This window comes from Microchirus variegatus, assembly GCF_963457635.1.
Source record: "Microchirus variegatus genome assembly, chromosome: 15".
NCBI classification, from domain to species: domain Eukaryota; kingdom Metazoa; phylum Chordata; class Actinopteri; order Pleuronectiformes; family Soleidae; genus Microchirus; species Microchirus variegatus.
This window is the reverse complement of record NC_139816.1, coordinates 5,943,371-5,959,756: the sequence shown is the minus strand read 5'-3', so window position 1 is coordinate 5,959,756 and position 16,386 is coordinate 5,943,371. Positions and strand designations below refer to the sequence as shown.

Sequence of the window (16,386 nt, the reverse complement as noted above, 5' to 3'; positions counted from 1 at the left end):
TTTGGGTAAAACGAAGAATAAGTCTTTACTTTTTAGTAATTTTGTGAAGAATCATTTCGGCTCCAGGTCCAGATGTTCCTGATAAATATTGTGATAATATCGTATCATGACTTAATTATCGGGATAATACCGTGACTTAAATATTGTGATAACATATGTTGACGTTAATATCATGATTATATCGTATCGTGACTTAATTATTGTGTAAATATTGTGAATTAAACTCTGTGATAATATCGTATCATGACTTAAATATCGTGATAATATCATACTGTAACTTAAATATTGTGATCCTATCATACTGTGAATTAAATATCGTGAGAATATTATGTCATGACTTAAATATCAGTATAATATCGTGACTCAAATATTGTGATATCGTATTGTGACTTAAATATCCTGATAATATCGTAACGTGACTTGAATATTGTGATAATATAGCACCTTGACTTAAATATCGTAATAATATCGTATTGTGACTTAAATATCGTGACAATATCGTATCATGACTTAATTGTCAGTATAATATCATGACTTAAATATTGTGATAATATCGTATTTTGACGTAAATATCATGATTATATCGTATCGTTACTTAAATATTGTGAGTTAAATATCGTGATAATATAGTACCTTGACTTAAATATCGTCATAATATCGTATTGTGAATTAAATATCGTGATAATATCGTATCATGACTTAAATATCGGTATAATATTGTGACTTAAATATTCTGATAATATATATAATTATATATAATAATAATAATAATAATAATATAATATTTTGTGGACATTTTCCTCACAGTGGACATTTTGGCTCCATGAAAACAAGAACAAGCTATAAATCAGTAACAATATAAGTCACAATCAAATTGTGGTCAATATCAGTTCCAGGGAATATTTTTCAACAATCAGTCTTGGCCAATCCTTAAATAATTACGGCTTATTTCTTACTTATGTAAGGTTTTTTTCTCAGAAATCTAATAAATGAGGCTAAATCATAAAAACTATTGTCTTTCAACCACTTTATTCTGATGCAATTGAGGTTTTTCTTTTCTTATTTTTGTGGAAAACTGACCCTCAGTGACGCAATAGTTTTTTTTTTTTTTAATAAAGTCCCTCAGTGGCTGAGCAAAGTGAAAAGTTTAGAATGAGGGACAAAGACTCGTCATATTTCACGGCGGACATTTTGGCTCTGGGTCCAGATGTTCCTGATAACGTTGTTATTCCAGAGTCTCTGTGATTAATCTTGTGATTTAGACGTGTTGATTTTCCTTTTTTGTGACGCGTCCTGACTTAGTCTGCTGACAAAACAGCAGACGTTAATAATGCGGCGAATTAAAACGTAAAGTTTTGCGAAGGAAACTGAGCGGAATTATCGGTGCCAAAGGCCTGAGATTAAGAGATTTAGAAGAAGGACAAAGAAGCTGAGAGACAAACAGAGTGAGACAGAGAGAGGAGGGAGTGGACTCTGCGGGGGAGTCGGTCAAGCTCTCCTCGTCCTTGTAACGCTGTCAAAAGTTGGCCGACGTTCAGGAACACACACTCACGGGGAGTGTGTTAGTGTGTTTGAGCCTGTGGAGAACGCACTGTGGGGCCTGAAATCCTTTCTACATGGGATTAAAATCTGATCCCTGGACAAACGACTGGTCCTCGGGGGGAGGGGGGAGGTGGACAGATTAAAATCAGGTTCTGGTTCAAGGTTGAGGTGAAACATGTAACAGTTGTGGTTGAGATCTTCAGGGAGTTCATGTGAAGTCAGTGGAGGTCAAGAAAAAGAAGAAAAATCAGGTTTAATTGGTGAAACGTGAGGACGTCTCACGTATCCTCAGGTCCACCGCGCGGACGCTCACCGAGGCGTTTACCCCCCGCAGCCCCTGAAGACACACCGCCACTGCAGCCCAGTGAAACCTAAGCAGAGTGTGTGTGTGTGTGTGTGTGTGTGTGTGTGTGTGTGTGTGTGTGTGTGTGTGTGTGTGTGTGTGTGTGTGTGTGTGTGTGTGTGTGTGTGTGTGTGTGTGTGTGTGTGTGTGTGTGTCCCGGGGGGTTTTCTGGGGCGTAGGAGCCAGATTGAGGCCAGATGTTGCAGATGCAGGAACGAGCCAAACAGGCCCAGGATCCATTTATAGGCTCAGACTAAAAGTGCACAACAATACACGGATAATAACAAAAAAAGACGGGTTATTACGACACTGAGCTTCACACCACAGGGGGAAAAAACGTTGTGCAAAACCTCAAAATGTCAAAAAAGAAAGAAAGAAAATCCTCCCTTCTCGGCTTCTAAAGTTCCCGGTTTGAACAGGTTTGAACAAGTTCAGGACGAGAAGACTTCTTCAGACGTCATTTTAGACGTCTTTCATGTCCACACTGGCAACAATCTATCAAGCAGAGGCAGGAACATCTCAGAGGTACGTTTGACACTTTCTGAGAACGACTGCGCGCCCAGTGCTGACATCCAATAATATCAATATAACGGATCTATGAGGATAAGCAGGGGCCCTAAGCTGATTTAAATATTGTGATAATATCGTGAATTAAATATTGTGATAATATTGTTGATTAAATATTGTGATAATATTGTGAATTAAATATTGTCATAATATTGTGAATTAAGTATCGTGATAATATTGTGAATTAAATTTCGTGATAATATTGTGAATTAAATATCGTGATAATATTGTGAATTAAATATCGTGATAATATTGTGAATTAAATATCGTGATAATATTGTGAATTAAGTATCGTGATAATATTGTGAATGAAATATCGTGATAATATTGTGAATTAAGTATTCTGATAATATTGTGAATTAAGTATCGTGATAATATTGTGAATTAAATATCGTCATAATATTGTTGATTAAATATCGTGACAATATTGTGAATTAAATATCGTGATAATATTGTGAATTAAATATCGTGATAATATTGTGAATTAAGTATCGTGATAATATTGTGAATGAAATATCGTGATAATATTGTGAATTAAGTATCGTGATAATATTGTGAATTAAATATCGTGATAATATTGTGAATTAAATATCGTGATAATATTGTGAATTAAATATCGTGATAATATTGTGAATTAAATATCGTGATAATATTGTGAATTAAGTATCGTGATAATATTGTGAATTAAATATCGTGATAATATTGTGAATTAAGTATTCTGATAATATTGTGAATTAAATATCGTGAATTAAATATTGTGATAATATTGTGAATGAAATATCGTGATAATATCATATCATGACTTAAATATCGTGATAATATTGTGATTTGAATATTGTGATAATATCTTATCATGACTTAAATATCAGGATAATATTGTACATTAAATATCATGATAATATGGTATAATTACTTAAATATTGTGATAATATTGTGAAATAAATGTTGTGATAATAATGTGGATTAAATATTGTGATAATATTGTGAATTAAATATTCTCATAATATCATAGCATGACTTAATTATCAGGATAATATTGTGAGTTAAATATCAGGAAAATATTGTAAATTAAATATCGTGATAATTTCGTATCATGACTTAAATCATGACTAAAATATCAGGATAATATTGCGAATTAAATTTCATGATAATGTTGGGAAATAAATATCATGATAATATCGTACCGTGACATATCGTGATAATAATGTGACTTAAATATCATGATAATATTGTGAATTAAATATCGTGATAATATTGTGAATTAAATATATTGATAATATTGTGAATTAAAAATCGTGATAATATTGTGATAATATCGCATCATGACTTAAATATCGTGATAATACTGTGAATTAAATATTGTGATAATATTGTGAATTAAAAATCGTGATAATATTGTGATAATATCGCATCATGACTTAAATATCAGAATAATATTGTGAATTAAATGTAACATTATTAACATGAATGCCGTCATTTTTTTTCAACAGGAAGTGACCAGTTTTGACAGGAAGTAGCCGTAGTTCGCACATCTGGTTGAAAGCGCATGGTCGTCATGACAACCTTTTGTTACTTGCCTCCACGTCATCAAATTCCTTTTTCTTCCTTATCAGTGACGTAAACTGCAGCTTCACGCCCTTTTCTTTTCTTTTCTTTTCTTTTTCACAGTTAAAGATCAACTCTATGAAACAATGTGGACGTTTATTTTCCAACAGAGCGTGAGGACAAAAGTCCTCGTAAGGACACTTGATAACGAGTACAAAAACTTTCTCTCAAACGCTCTCTTTTTCTCCTCACAGATGTTTTTCCTGACATCTTCAATCACTGCTGTTAGTTTTCAGACAAATGATTTTCTAAAAAGCCGCTCGTGTCCATGAAAGTGTATTTTCTTACTCACCTCAGCTCAGGCAGCTGATGGACGCACGCAGTACAACGACGATGACGATGATGATGATGATGATGATGATGATGATGATGATGATGAGACCTGGAGCCAAAACAGATAAAACTGTGGAAATAAATGTCTGGAACATCGGTGAATGTTTTTTTTTTCCTCTTTCATTTAAACATCCTGACATCTTGAGTACATGTGGCGGTGGCAAAACAAGGCCTTTGAAGGAGCTGAATTTATGTTTCTCCCCTTAAAGAAAAACCTTTGGACATAATAACCTAAATCAGGGAGCTGCCGCTCGGTGAGAGAACATGGATAACTTCATGTCACGGAGGTGGAGATGAGGTTAAAAAATAACAGAGAGGATGATTTAAAATGTGCTTACACACAAGGAATTAACACATTATCAACACAACTAACCAGCCTGGAAACAAAAACTGCTGGTCCACTGCTGCCTCGTGTGGTCACTTTGTGTCACTGTGGTTAATCTGAACTAAGGATTTTAGATGCGGAATTGATAAAACAACACATTTGAACTTAGTGACGGCAGCAACAGTGGATCAATAACTCATGTGTGCTGTGATGTAAAATCACTGATTTTCTCTATGGGGTTTGGTGTGTGAGAAACATGGCGTCACAAGAAGGCTAATCTAAAGTACAAATATAAGCTTTAATCTTAAACATTAACATTAACTCATACAAACATACTTTTATTATAAAAGATTTCATTTCTGCAAATCCCTTTTGTGTAAATGTTACACTCAGCACCTTTGGGACATTTTTGTGCACACTTTTCTTAACCTTCACATCACGTCTATTTTTGTATTTTCTTTTACAATATTTGATTTTTTTATTGTATTGTATATAACTCATATATCTAAAGGAGTGTAACAATATTATTTTTGCAGATTCCGATATATATTTATGTACGTTTTTTTTTAACTGCAGAGGTCATTTCTGTCGTGAAATGAACGTAATATTTTTCATACTAAACATAGCTGTAGAGGGCGCTATCATACAAGTGAATGAGATAGCAGCTTATTTAGCTAGTTTTAGTCCGTATTTTGCCGATATCCGATAATATTACTTTAAAGCCAATATTGTCCTATTCCGATATCACACTGCTATTATAGTGTTTCTCTATTACATTAATGATTAAAGGCGCCATATGTAAGAATGTGGCCAAAAATGGTTACTACATTCAAATTCAAAATACAGAGGTCTTTTAGGTTTCGTTTTCTGATGTAACTGGCAACCACGTGTTTCGCTCGGCAGCTGAGACTCTACTGACTGCAATGATTGGTAGACGGCGGTAGGTGGCGCCACATGCCAAAACATGATTTCAAAACATAAGCATCATTTTCAGTCTGCAAAATAATTTTTTTAATGCAAATATTTTGTCTGTACTGTTGTTGTTGGTGAGTTCAGTTTGTTATATGAACATTATTCCTGAGTCTCTGTGACATATTAGGAGGGTTTTATGGCCAGTTGCTTTAGATTTATTACATAATGTACCTTTAAAAGCGGGTTTTATGTGGATTTTTTTCATCTTTTACTTTAATTTTGAAACTTTACTGGAGCAGCTGATGTTGCTGCTGGTGTGAAAGGTGTTGTTCGTGGTCTCTCAGATCCACAGCTGTGATATGAACCTTCACAATAAACTATGGAAGCTAATCTGTGTTTTTGCAGCGTGAATATGAAACAATCATCTCAGCAGGAGAAATTCAAGAAAGAAAAAAAAAAGGCGCTTGTTCTTCAGGTCGGCCCCGCCCCCTCCTCCTCCTCCTCCTGTGAACAGGGACTGGGAGGGTAAGAAGTGAAGGAGCAGCTCCTGCCATTGTTCTCGGTCTGGAAGTCCGGGTTCGGGTTCGGGGCTGGAGGCTGGAGACGGGACGGCGCTGCTCGGGGAACCGGACGGCGCTCTGTCGTTATGACGGGCTCCGGTCCGAAGCTCGGGCTCCTGCTGCTGCTGGCGGTTCTGCTGCAGACCGTGGTCGTCACCATCACCGTGCTGCACTTCACCACGGCTCTCAAATCGGTAAGAAAAACGCACACAAGTTCGGCGGCGGTGACGCGCGGCGAAAGGCTTTTACGCATGGCGCAGCGCGCGGTTGCGGCGCTGGTTTTCAGCCGCACGCACATGAAATGCAGCGTGAACGGACCTTGAACGCATCACTGTCATGAACACGGACTCTTGGTGTCAGAAAAGTGATTGTTGACAGATTTGGAGGAAAAGTGGTTCCCCCGTTGATTTGGCGCAGTGGTCAGCGCCAAAACACACAAACAAATCCAGATTTAGTTTCATATTCTCACCGCGCCTGCACGATACGAATCTTTATCGATAATAAACTTTCGTTTTAACCCTTAAAATTGTAGTTGTATACTTTTTATGTTGAAATTAACTTCTATAAACAGAAATAGCAGGTAAAATATTAAAAGTCGTTGCATTATATGTTGTGTTTGTGCAATATTTTAACATTATGTCAACATAAAGTTAACCTCTGTTACACTAGCAGTGAATAAAGTGATATTGCAGTAGCACACCTTAAAAATGGGGAAATTGTTGCTTTGTCAGTGCAAAAACAACTAAAAACACGATTAAAATCTACTAAATTTGACTTGAAATAATCCCAGTTACATTTCAAATTTATAAAAACATTAAATGCAATGAAGATTTTTTTTTTATCTCCTCTGAAATGAGACAAGGAAGTGAAAAGCAGCTGTTATTGTGTGTGTTTATCAGGAAGTGTGTGTGTGTGTGTGTGTGTGTGTGTGTGTGTTTACAGGAATCAGTCATTAATCCACACGAGTGGTGATTTTCACAGAAGTGAAACACAAACACAGTCACGGCGGTGGGAATTTGTATCGACTCAGCGGCAATTCGTTAAAGTGTAACACAGCGCTTTACGACGCGATAAAAGTCGATTTTAGAGACGCTCGCTTCGTCATGAAGTGGAAAAAACTGGGAATTTACGTTTAAAGATACAATATGCAACATTTCTGCTTTAAAATCCCACTTTTTTTTTCTCGTATCCAATACCGATATTGCAATCTTTAAATATTCGAAATAACTTAGCTGTTACGGCTAGGAGGTTAGCTCAAGCTATGTAACAATTATTGTTTTACGGATATTACGTTTATATACATTTTTGACCAATACCGCGCATGGTATCAGCTCATCCCGAAGATTCACGCTCTGCTACGTTGCTCTTGATAGTGTGAATGAGTGAATGGGTGAATAGCAACACTGCAGTGTAGCGCAGCTTTGAGTGTTTTTATCATTATTTATCTTTAAAAACCCAAGAGAAATGTGTATTTCTATTAAAGTTAGTGGACTGTTTTAACGCAAGCCGCCTGTTAATGACGTCAACGTCTTTATAAACGATAAAACTTCCAAATGCTCAAAAAATGCCCGCATGGCGCGTTTTGTTTGGTCTTTTCTTTGTATTTTACGACTTTTCACTTGGATTTTCTGCATGTTTTATTGATGTGTAAGTTACGTACTACAGCTTTAAAACCATGTTGATGTGATAAAAGGTCATTTACAGGCATTTCTTGCCTTCTACTTAAATGAAAACGGGATTTACTTTCAAGGAAGAAAAAAAAAGGGGGGGGGACTGTAAAAATTACCTCCACGAGGCCGCAGGAGTCTTTTGAGAGGACGTTAAATCAGTGATGTCACCGTCGGATGACGTCTCTTTGACCTTTTGTCTCCGCGCAGATGAAGGAGACGTTTGCCAGGAGCAGCGTTTCCTGTCTGACGGGCGTCGACCTGCAGAGCATCACCGTCGTGCGAGGAGATCCGTGCTGGCAGGTCACACAGCAGCTACACCTGCTCATCGAGAAGGTAACGACAAGCAACAGTTAAGCACCCCGACGTGACCTTTTGACCTTTAAAACAAACTGCAATATGTCACGACCTCTTTCGCTCACTGTTAGGCCGACTTTTCCAACAGGAAACTGAAGCTCGTAAAGCACTCACGCCGCCACACCAAACCCCATAGAGAAAATCAGTGATTTTAGCTCACAGGGACACAGGAGGTGCTGGTCTACTGCTGCCTCGTGTGGTCACTTTGTGTCACTGAGGTTAATCTGAACAGAGGATTTCAAAAGCCGAATTGACAAAATAACACATTTGAAGTTAGTGATGGAGGCAGCAGTGGATCAACAACTCCTGTGAACTCCTGTGTGCTGTGATGTTAAAATCACTGGTTTTCTCTATGAGGTTTAGTGTGGGAGAGAATTTGAACAGTGAGATAAAGACGTGGACAGTTATTTTCCTTGTTTTTAACAAAAACACACTTAAAAAAACCTGATCCATGACTTCAAAAACATAATTTCTCACGTAGAGTCGCGACAAACAACTTCAGGAACGTGTCCAAACATCAGGAAACTGAAGTTTATAAACCGCTCACTCTCCCACACCAAACCCCATAGAGAAAAACAGTGATTTTAACATCACAGCACACAGGAGTTCACAGGAGTTGTTGATCCACTGCTGCCTCCATCACTAAGTTCAAATGTGTTATTTTGTCAATTCGGCTTTTGAAATCCTTTAGATTAACCTCAGTGACACAAAGTGACCACACGAGGCAGCAGTAGACCAGCAGCTCCTGTGTCCCCGTGAGCTAAAATCAGTGATTTTCTCTATGGGGTTTGGTGTGGGAGAGTGAGCGGTTTACAAAGGTCAGTTTCCAAACACGTGAACATGTTCTTAAGGTATCATAGATTTAATCTGACGTAAATTTTATGAGGTGAATCTGTTTTTAAGTGCGTCAGTACCTCATACAAAAACAAACAAAAGGAGCAGAGGTTGGGTTTGTACAGTCATCTATCATCAAACAATCAGAGTTGAAAACGTTGGCAGACGTCAGGTATTCAGAAAACCCGTTCCACAGGTGAAGAGCAGTGAAACTGAAAGCTTCTCTTTGCTGGGTTTTTGATGCGGAGGAAAAACAAACACACTCGGCGAAACAGATGAAACCATGAAGCGCTTCACAGAAGTGGACTGGTCTCACACACAGGAAGCTGCTGCTGTCAGTGAGGACGAGTCTGCGTGGAACAAAACATGAAAACTGTGAAATGAATGTCATCTCACGGAAATGAAAGAGAGGATGTTTTGGGTTATTCTGCTTTAGATTCGCCTGTCGCTCACTGTACCCTGACATTTTAGAGCCTCGCACATAAAACACGTTTAAAAACACAACAGTCTCCTTACTGAAAACAGCAAGATAAACAAATACGAAACACAATTAATGTTTAAATAAAGAAATGTTCCAATTGGGAAGAGGGGGGGGAAAAAACATCGCAAACATATCTTGGGCTAACCATTGTTAGCAAAGCCTTACACAATATTTCTCACACACAAACAACAAAGTAGCGACAGATACAAATTTAATTTTGTACATTGTAAAATGCTAATGTTGCTAAAGTGATGATGTTCTGCCCCCTGGTGGTCTGCTAGGTCGTCCTCGACTCACACATAATATGTCGCGGTGTGATGATCGGTGATAGTGGTGGCTATAGGAGGTTAGCAGAGCCGTGTTTGTAGTGTCTAAGCATGTAGCAAGAGTAGCTAATGTTGCTAAAGTGATGACGTTCTGCCCCCTGGTGGTCAGAATCACACATATCACATGAATGACAGTGGGCGGGTCCGATGATTGGTGATAGTTGTGGTTATCGGAGGTTACAAGAGCCGTGTTTGTAGTGTCTAAGCATGTAGCAAGAGTAGCTAATGTTGCTAAAGTGATGATGTTCTGCCCCCCTTGGTCGGACTCACACATGTCTCGTGAATGACAGTGGGCGGGTCCGATGCGTGGTGCTGGAGGTAGCTATCAGTGGTTAGCTTTCATTGCTAAGCATGTAGCAAGAGTTGCTAATCTTGCTAAAGTGATGATGTTCTGACCCCTGGTGGTCAGAATCTTGGTGTTGGATGTAGCTATCAGTGGTTAGCTTCCCTGGCTAACAACTTAGTAAGAATTGTTAACGAGAACAACCTTTCCTTGGAGCTCAGATTGAGTTAAATTCATAAAAACATGATTTATTTCACGTAACATTTGCGTAAACATGTTTTGTTTGGCTCCGTCGCTAACTCTATCTGGGAAAGTTGAACTTTTCTCGACTTCTAACGACGTGTTGTTGGCGTAAACGTTGATTCCTGACTTTATTGACGCTTAATGGTTTCTCCTTCGGGACCAGAAGCAGTTGTCTGAGGTTTTTTTTTTTTTTTAATAGTTATGAGATTTCTTTTTTCATTTTTTTTGTAGCTGAAGATAACGACGTGCTTCACGGATTAAATCAGTGTTTTTTTTTTTGATGGGATTTAATGACTCAGTGATTATTTGGCTGAGTTTTCTCTCGGAGTCTGTGCTTCATCAAAAACTAAAATCCCCCACCCACTGCAGACGTGACCCACACCCACACACACACACACACACACGCACACACACACACACGAAGCAGCCAACAAACTCAACTACAAAGCCGTTTTTATTGATATTATACATTTTTGCAGTGACATAATCACACTGTTTTCTCACATCTGTTGTTTTTTTTAAAAAACTTAATTATGATCTCAGTTTATAAACGTACTCCAGCGATTACGCTGTGTCATGCGACAGGTGGGACTATTTTAAATATTTAAACATGTTTCAACAGCCAAATTCTGTTCTTTTTTTTTTTTAATTTACAAATATTTTTCCTCTAATATTTGTATTTACCAACTATGTTATGAACTAAGCATTTTATTTTTTTCAGTGTAAATTAACTCTGAATTAAGTCTATTATCAAGTCTGCTGCAGTATTTAAATTGATTTTAACGTAACTAACTGAGAACATTTAAGTGTAACTTTCACTTTGATTTAACTTAAGTAACATTTGTGTCACCAAATTTGGTATTTTCTGAGTTAACAACTTCCTGTTTTCCTCTTAAGTTAATGTGAGTATAAGATTAACTAAAAAAAATAGTTTTAGATTTTTTTATTTGGTCAAATATGTTGGCTTTTTTCAGTAAAACTAAATTCAAACACATTTTCTTTTAGTTTTAATGAACTTTGTTTGATGCTAATGCTAATTCTTTGCAGTCACTTTATTAGTCTGTCCAAACCTATTCCTTCTGTTTTTAACTTAATCTTGGAATAACTTAACAAACTATTTCAACAAATCCACTTTGAATTGCAAATCTGAAATAGTTATTATTTATTCATTGACTTATTTAAAGTTCAAATCATTCGTTTTAAGGACTACAGTTGGTGAGAAACGATCACATCACTTTGTTTTCATATGAATCTTAACTAATTTCTGGAGTAAAATAAAAGCCAGACTTTATCATTTAATGTCAAACACGAGTTTGTGGACTTTAAATTAAACACCAGCGCGAGGAAGTGATGACAGCGAGGACGTCTGAGGACGCACTGGGTCCACATTAGTGGTCAGACTCATGGGTAAATTAATAATAATAAAGTTGTCATTATTATTACTAGTATTATTATTCTAACTGTTATGGTTATGAGGCACTTCCTGTTCCTGGGAGTCTCAGGAGAAGAGTGAAATGAAATGATCCACATCAGTGTCAGCGGACGCACAATGAGCTCCTTCATGGTCCGATGTGATTCTGAGGAGTTTAATCAGCGCAGGAATGCATTCACCTGCTCTCTCACACACACACACACACACACACACACACACACACACACACACACACACACACACACACACACACACACACACACACACACACACACACACACACACACACACACACACACACACACACACACACACACACACACACACACACACACACACAGAGTACTCACTGCTCTGTTTTCGTTCCCGTCTCCTGGTCGTCTTCCTCCTCCGCTGACTTTGCTGTTTTCTGTAACAACAGCGGTTGTTTTGTCGTGTGACTCAGCAGATTGATTAAATCAACACACACACACACACACACACACACACACACACACACACACACACACACACGGTTTGTCTCCTTGGAGCCGTACTCAACACAACAAAGTTTGAAAACAAATTCTACGTCCACGTCAAAACACTGGAGTTGACTCACAGGAGAGCGACTTCTCACGTAGAGTCGCAGCAAACGACTTCAGGAACGTGTCCAAACATCAGGAAACTGAAGTTTATAAACCGCTCACTCTCCCACACCAAACCCCATAGAGAAAAACAGTGATTTTAACATCACAGCACACAGGAGTTCACAGGAGTTGTTGATCCACTGCTGCCTCCATCACTTAGTTCAAATGTCTTATTTTGTCAATTCGGCTTTTGAAAGCCTTTGTTCAGATTAACCTCAGTGACACAAAGTGACCACACGAGGCAGCAGTGGACCAGCAGCTCCTGTGTCACTGTGAGCTAAAATCACTGGTTTTCTCTATGGGGTTTGGTGTAGGAGAGTGAGTAGCTTAGAAACGTCAGTTTCCTTTTGGAAAACAGTGAGATTCATGTTTAAAGTTATGATTACATAACAGGATACATTAACAAATAATTAAAAGTGTCCTCTTTTGTTTTGTCTTCAGTCACTGTCTCAAAGTTACCAGCGGCAAATCTCCTCGGCGGTGAAAGGTGAGGACAAAAACAAACCAATCATCTTATATTTTGTACTTTTTTCTCCTGCATGACTTAGTTCATGTGTGTTTTTTTTGTGTGTTTGTTTGTCCGTCACAGGTGAAGTGTCTCGCGTGTTGCCCACACTTGTGATGGAGGACAGCGCTTCGCCTCGCCCCAAAGTGGGCGCCCACGTCACCGGCAGCTTCCTGCCCAAGCTGCCGCGTGAGGGAGGAGGTGAGTTCACAAACAAACAAACAAACAAAACTAATTATAAAGTATGTATATAAAGTAATTTTGACAAAATTGTATAAAATATTAGTTAGCCTTTCTTATTAATGAACTTATAACAATATAATTAAGACATAATGTTAAACTTTTCAGTGTAAACTTGCACTTAAACCTTTTTTATTTAATTTAAGTTAATTTATAGAATTTTCACACGTACAGTAAGAAAACTTATATTTTTTTGTGTGTTCATCAGCTCCCTCGACACAAATACTATAAAATGCAGCCTAAATATTAAGATTTTGACTAAAATTAAAGGTTCTTTTAGATTAAATTCACTAGAACTGCAACTCCTGATTATTTCTCTGTCGTTTGGTTATTAAAAATGTTATTTAATTAAATGAAACCTGTAAAAATAGTTCAGTTTTAATGATTTCTTTTGTTCTGTGGAGCAAAGAAATCAGATAATTTAAGAAGCTGAACCATGTGAAAACTCAAAGCTGCAGATGAATTTAGTGTCTTTAGTAATTCTCCTCTGTCGCCTCGTTGCCATGACGACCCCTCAGTTTCTGTGTTTGTTGATGTTTGTTTTTCCCTCTCACAGTTTCAGTGTCGGCCGGGCTTCGCGTCCAGGGTCAGAAGATCTCGTGGTGGGAGGGGCAGAAGGGGCTGGCGTTCCTGCAGGACATGCAGCTGGTGGACGGCGAGCTGGTCGTCCCACAGCCGGGACTCTACTACGTTTACGCACAGACGTATTTCAGACACACGCACGCTCTGGAGGAGGAGGAAGAGGAGGAAGAGGAGGAGGAGGATGACGGCAGCGAGGACAGAGGGAGGCTGCTGCTGCAGTACATCTACAAGAAGGTGGGAGTTCTTTTAATGAATAAAAGAAGGTTTGATGGAAACAAAAACCTGGTTTCTGGTTGTTGCTTTTTTTAGATCATGCCTAAAAAGAGATTAACATAAGTAAATATGTAAAATAGTACAAAGAAAACAGCGTTTTATAAACGTACAAATATCCACTGTCCAACTGTCCAGTGTTGTTATGACACAAGTTGTCCACTAGAGCGCACCTATGAGCCCAAGTTTAACGACAAAATTTGTATTTTACTCTTTTCTAGTGAAAAATGTATTAAATTTAATTAAAATTGACCTAAATGCTTTTTGAAATAATAACTTCGACGTCTTTAAATTTTATTTATATAAATAGTGCAATTTTGGATTTTTAAAAACTGCGACACACTGACGTTTATTAGATGAAACGGTTTGTTTTAAATGTGTTATTTTACAGAAAAGTGAAGATAGTGAAGTTTTTTTGCAGTGAATTAAAAGTTAAGTGTGTTTTAAAGTCTCAAAACTTTATATATATTTGTCATCTTTTGGTTTTTATGACAAATTAAGTTGCACTTAATTAAGTTTTAGTGACTTACCCAGGGTTTCTGAGAACAAAATTGCCTATTATGACTATTAAATTACTATTTTAGTGCTTTTTGTATAACCACTGTGATATATATGTGTGAATAAAGTATTTTTTGTAAAAGCATAATTAAATTATTATTCAGATTAATCTCGCTCACCTCCCGTCTTCATCTCTGCAGGTGAGCTTGTACCCGGTTCCCTTCCTGCTGATGAAGACCAGCCGGACCTCCTGCTGGTCCCGCGGCTCCCAGTTCTCTCTGCACTCCGCCCACCAGGGGGGGCTGTTCCCGCTCAACGCCGGCGACCACCTGTTCGTCACCGTGACGAACGCCTCAGCCGTGGACATGGACGAGAAGAGCAGCTTCTTCGGTGCTTTTCTCATCAGTTGAGGGAGTCGGACGACGGCGACGGACTCTGGGTAAAAGTCGCGATCCTGCGACGTTTTTGCGACGTTTCACAGACTTCTTCTCCGACTTCTTCTCTGACTGCACTTGTAAAGTGACAAAGAGAAAAAATGTCAGGTTGGTTTTGGAATCACAACACTGGTTTTTGTCTGTGGAGGAGGAGGAGGACGTGAAAAACTATCTGTAACTATCAAACCTCTGACACTGTCGCACGGTGGAGGCTTCAACTGAAACACTTTTGTTGACATTAATATGAAATATTGCAGCACAAGCACTAGACAAATAAGTCCTTAAATTATGTTTTTAAAGTCTTGGATCAGGTTTTTTTTGTGTTCAAGTGTGGTTTTGTGAAAACAAGGGGAAAAAAACTGTCCACGTCTTTATCTCACTGTTCAGCTTCTCTCCTCACACCAAACCTCATAGAGAAAATCAGTGATTTTAACATCACAGCAACACAGGAGTTCACAGGAGTTGTTGATCCACTTCTGCCTCCATCACCAAGTCCAAATGTCTTATTTTGTCAATTCGGCTTTTGAAATCCTTTGTTCAGATTAACCTCAGTGACACAAAGTGACCACACGGGGCAGCAGTAGACCAGCAGCTCCTGTATCTCCCCGTGAGCTAAAATCACTGGTTTTCTCTATGGGGTTTGGTGTGGGAGAGTAAACAGTGCATAAACTTGAGTTTCCTGTTAGAAAAGTGTGTCCAACAGTGAAATAAAGACGTGAACATGTTATTAAGATACTTCAGACTTAAACAGATGTAGATTTTATGAGCGTGAGTCTTTTGTAAAGTGGCTAAAATCTGTTTTTTTATTTTTCTTCCTTGTGTCCTCGCTGAGAGTATAAGCCTCGTAAAACCACACTAAAAAAAACCCTCAACTCAACTACCCCTTTAAAACGTGGAGCACATCATATAAATGGAGCACTCAAACAAGACGGTTCTCCTCTCTGGTCTCTGGCAGCCTGAGGCTTTAAAACTCCACTGAGTGCTCATCACTCACGAGGATCTGCTCTTTAAAGCGTCAGAGATGGATCGTCTTTTTTGTTCCCGGCAAGATTCGACTTAACGCGTTCATTTCTCACATTTGAAACGTACACATGTGAGCAATGTGTGAGCTCAACATATGGTCGTATTCACACGATCATGACGGAGCTCTGTGTGTGTGTGTGTGTGTGTGTGTGCAGAATCCTAACCCTGAACACCTGAACGTTCACTTTTTTTACAACAGATTTAAACAGACTTTTTAATGATGTTTGTTTATAAAAAATGTTCCCGTGTGTAAGAATTAGTGGGAAAAAGGTCTAAATTCTGAGATTTAAGTCAGAATTTGGAAGAAAAGAGTCAAAATTTTGAGATTAAAGTTGGTATTTGGAGAAAAAAAAGTCTGAATTCTGAGATTTAAATCGGAATTTGGAAGAAAATTCTAA

General features: G+C 38.1%; 1 protein-coding gene across 1 annotated transcript; it reads left to right on the top strand.

Annotated features, from left to right (window-relative positions):
• Positions 1-6,273: 6,273 nt before the first annotated feature.
• On the top strand, positions 6,274-14,941 carry tnfsf10 (TNF superfamily member 10; the record flags this gene model as incomplete). Its single annotated transcript, XM_083901301.1, has 6 exons — positions 6,274-6,381; positions 8,065-8,190; positions 12,878-12,923; positions 13,026-13,142; positions 13,738-13,997; positions 14,732-14,941. 6 exons carry the CDS (start codon positions 6,274-6,276, stop codon positions 14,939-14,941), a joined length of 867 nt encoding a protein of 288 aa, XP_083757427.1.
• Between the last annotated feature and the right edge of the window lie 1,445 nt (positions 14,942-16,386).